The 4200-nt window shown below is 41.0% G+C and overlaps 1 protein-coding gene across 1 annotated transcript; it reads right to left on the bottom strand.

The window, feature by feature from the left end:
* Positions 1 to 895: 895 nt before the first annotated feature.
* LOC311170842 (olfactory receptor 10W1-like) lies at positions 896 to 1840 on the bottom strand (the record flags this gene model as incomplete). The annotated part of the gene is made up of 1 exon (XM_084233303.1): positions 896 to 1840. One exon carries the CDS (start codon positions 1838 to 1840, stop codon positions 896 to 898), a length of 945 nt encoding a protein of 314 aa, XP_084089429.1.
* Positions 1841 to 4200: the final 2360 nt, after the last annotated feature.

Here is a 4200-nt window from a genome sequence, read left to right as displayed (position 1 = left end):
ATGTATACACATATTGCAGGCATGCACACGCAGCCACAGCACAGGGTCTGGCAGACAGCAAACACTTAACGTTACTAAAAACTACACTTGGAAAATATATTTTAAGGTTGCAAATTACTTCATATAGTATTTGTTTAACCAATAATTTATTGTGAAGAAATTAGATTGCTAATGTTTTTAATTGTTGCACATAATACTATAGCAATACCTTTATTATGGTTATTTTCTGTTTGCCCTTCACTCTCAAGGACCTTTTTGTACTGTGCCATATCAGAAGGCTGACTTTTGAGAACTGAATCATCAGCCTTCCCTGTCCTTTTGCTTGCTGTTGGGTTTGACCAAAGTGGGACAAGCAGGGTGAGTCCAAGCAGAGAGACGTTGGGGTCTTCATCGCCTTGCTTCTTCTGGAATGGCCACAGTTATGTCAATAGTTGCTTTTTCCCCTTAAGCCATAGTTATTACCAAGTTGTTCCTTGTGATCCTCCGCTCTAGTCTGATAATACTGTGCCCTCTATTTGAGGTCTAAAGGTGATCATGGCTTCCTGCTCTTGGTGGTACAGTCTTGACACTGCTTGCTGGCTCCCTAACCCATGACCCCCACAGATCATGTCTATTCTATCCCTTTCCCTCCATCCCAGTTCAGAACTACTGAATGAGCCATATTTTCCTGCTTATAATCTGCATATTGTTTTATACTTGCCACTGCGTATTGCTTTATGATGATTTGCTTATGTATTTCTTTCCTAGATGAAAAATTACTGAGTTCAGTGATGGAAACATTTGGCCCGCATAGCTAAATAACTTGTACAATTTTTAAAGCTTTTTTTAACATCAACTGAGAGAAGTCCCAGTTGTGTGAGGATTATACTTGCTGGAATCAATCTGATATCCTCCCTTAGTTGTTGTGGGAGAGGTAATTCTTGGTAAGAACTCTCCCTATGGCCCCCTTCATCTCATTGTTCCTCAGGGTATAGATAAGTGGGTTGAGCAGTGGGGTTCCCAGTGTGTACACCAGTGAGACGAACTGGTCATGGTTGGGGTTGTAGCTGGAATTAGGGCGCAGATACATGAAGGCACAGCAGCCATACTGCAGCAAGACCACCATGAGGTGGGAGGAGCAGGTGGAGAAGGCCCGGTGGCGGCCAGCTGCTGAGTGGATCTTGAGCACAGCGGTCACAATGAAGCCATAGGAGGTGGCGATGAGGAAGAAAGGTACAGCGATGGCTAGCGTGGCTGCCACCAGCACTGACTGCTCGTGGATGTGGCTCTTGGCACAAACGAGACGCATCACTGGTGGTGCATCACAAAAGAAGTGCTGGATACCCCGAGACCGGCAGAATGGCAGACAGAAGATGAAGACCCCCAACTGTAAGGACAGGAACAAACCACCGACCACACAGGCCACAACCAGGCGGACACAAAGAGTTAGGGTCATGATGAGGGGGTACTGCAAGGGGTGGCAAATAGCAACGTACCGGTCATAGGCCATGACAGCCAAGAGGAAGCAGTCAGCACTGCCGAGTCCAATGAGGACAATCATCTGGGTAGCACAGCCTAGTAGGGTGATGGTCTTTTCGGACTGTAGGAATTTGGCCATCATGTGGGGCACCACCACCGCAGTATAGCACAGTTCTATGCTTGAGAGGCTGCCCAGGAAAAAGTACATGGGTGTGTGTAGACGGGCTTCTGTCTGGATGGCCACCATGATGAGGACATTGCCAGTGATGACAAACACGTAAACCAGACTGACTCCAAGGAAGGACAAGATGCAAATCTCTGGGTGGGAGGGATAGGCCAGAAACACAAATTCCATCAACACTGAATGATTTTGCCAGATCATTGAGTTACCAGCCTTTTTTTCTGTTGAGAATTATAAAGACAGAAGAAGAATTAGACTGACAATATATTAGTTCACATTTTGGGCTACTAATCTAACTTTTGCAGGGCTGGAATTAGAAACTGGAAGGATCTGGGCTAATTCTCTTTTTTCTCCTACAAATAAATTTCTAACTGCCAAGAGTTGATTTAATGATCAAGAATTTTTGAAGCAACAAGGTAGAGTAAGTTGAAATTCATAGCTACCTTCAGAAGTAGAATGAAAATCAAATTATTTTGGTAAATTTACAAGAAAATAGCAGTATATTTTGGGTGCAGAGCTTGTGGAGGTGGAGGGAGAAGATTATTCATTTATTTATTAATCCATCTATATTTATACTCACTACCTCCTCAGTAATGAGTTGGAGATGTATGGATGTAACATCAAAACTCACAAAATGGTAGAAAATATGTGCAATGTGTTTATGATCAAAAGTAGCTTGCATGATAAGAAATTTACAATTCAGAAAGTAAAGTTTTAGAGATGAAACACATTTTCAATTTGGAGGGGAGGGATTGGGATCAGAAAGGGGGGGTTGCAACTGTATGGGGAATATAAAAATAAAATTTATTATTAAAAAAATAAAATAAAATAAAATGGAAAAAAAAGACTTCAAGGGAGAGGAAACATGGAATAGCAAGGTCGTTAATGGAAAAGAAAGTTGTAAAACAAAGGGATATGACTGTCCTTAGAAATGGTGATTCAGCCTACCAGGATTGTAATATAAGTTGTTGGAAAGTGGGTGTGTGAAGAGGAGGCTGCCATGAGATCTTAGGAGGTTGGAAACTATGTGGGAGACACTGCTCTTCAGGTGAGGGGAGGGTGATGTGGTGGATGGCACCATCAGAATTGCTTTGAACAAACATCAGGAACTCTGTGCAGCAGAGGAACTTCAACAGAGTGGAAAGGTAGCCTATGGAATGGAGAAATATTTACAAACTATTCATCTAATACTGTGTGAACATTAGACTGTATAAAGACCTCTTGCAACTCAGCAGCAACAGAACAAACATGTCAATTAAAAATCAGCAAAGGACTTAAACAGACATTTCTCTGTTGAAGACTTACACATGACCAATAAGTGTATGAGAAGAGAAACATTGTGAAGAGAGTAAATTTTATGTTACGTGTTTTTGACCCCCACCCAGGACTACTAACCATCTACACATCTATAGGTTGGCCGCTATCAAAAAATGGAAAATAATGTGTTGCCAAGGATGAGGAAGAGTTGGAAACCTTGCGCACTGTTGGTGGAAATGTAAAGTAGCATGGCCATGGCAGAAAACAACATGGATGTTTCTCAAAAAATTGCAAATGGAATTACCTTATGATCCAGCAGTCCCACCTCTGGGCACATATCTAACACAAATGAAATCAGATCCTTTTTTTAAAAAAAATATTTTATTTTATATAATTCTTGCATCATTTTTCATCTTTGCACAATGTATGCATTTTCATTATGGTTATAGTCCCCATACAATTGCAGCCCCCCCTTATTTTGACTCTAGTTCTTCCTCTCCCTGCCCTTCCTTCCCCTCCCCCCTGTAGTGTGTCTCTGGTTTATAGTTGCTTGTTGATTTTGATTTTTACTTTGTGTTGATTAGTCTTTTTCCTGTTAATAGCTAAGCTATGGAAACAACCCAAATGCCCAAAAATAGATGACTGGATCAAGAAGATGTGGTCCATATACACCATGGAATATTACTCAGCAATCAAAAAAGATAAACACATGCAGTTTGCAGCAACATGGATGGAGCTGGAAGGGATCATGCTCAGCAAAATAAGCCAGAAAGTAAAAGAAAAATACCAGATGGTCTCACTCATAGCAGGAATTTAGAAAACTTAAATATGAAAGCAGACTTTTGAGGACTTTTGCATGTCTCTTAATTGTGTTCATTGCAGTCAAGAGATAGAAGCAACTTAAATGTTCATCAGCACATGAATGGCTAACACAATGTGGTGTATACATACAGGGGGATATTTAAAAAAAAAGTGAACTTCTCCCATGTGCTGCAACATGGGTGAATCTTGAGGACATTATACTAGGTGAAATAAGTCTGTTCCAAACAGGAAAGTACAGCATGATGCCACTTGTACGAGGTGTCTAAGGTCATCAAGTTCTTAGAAACTTCAAGTAGATGGAGATTGACAGGAACAAGGGGAAAAGGGAAAGACTTGCTCAATTGGTATAGAATTTCATTTTGTTGTATGGAAAATTTGTGGAGATATTTGTGCAACGATGTGTAGATGGTTAGTAGTCCTGTGCTGTGTACTTGGAAATTGTAAAGAGAGTAAATTTTACGTTACGCGTTTTTGACCCCCAC

This window comes from Talpa europaea (assembly GCF_964194135.1).
Source record: "Talpa europaea genome assembly, chromosome: 1".
Classification (NCBI taxonomy): Eukaryota; Metazoa; Chordata; class Mammalia; order Eulipotyphla; family Talpidae; genus Talpa; species Talpa europaea.
Note: the sequence above shows the minus strand (reverse complement) of the source record. Positions and strands in the feature narration are given on the sequence as shown.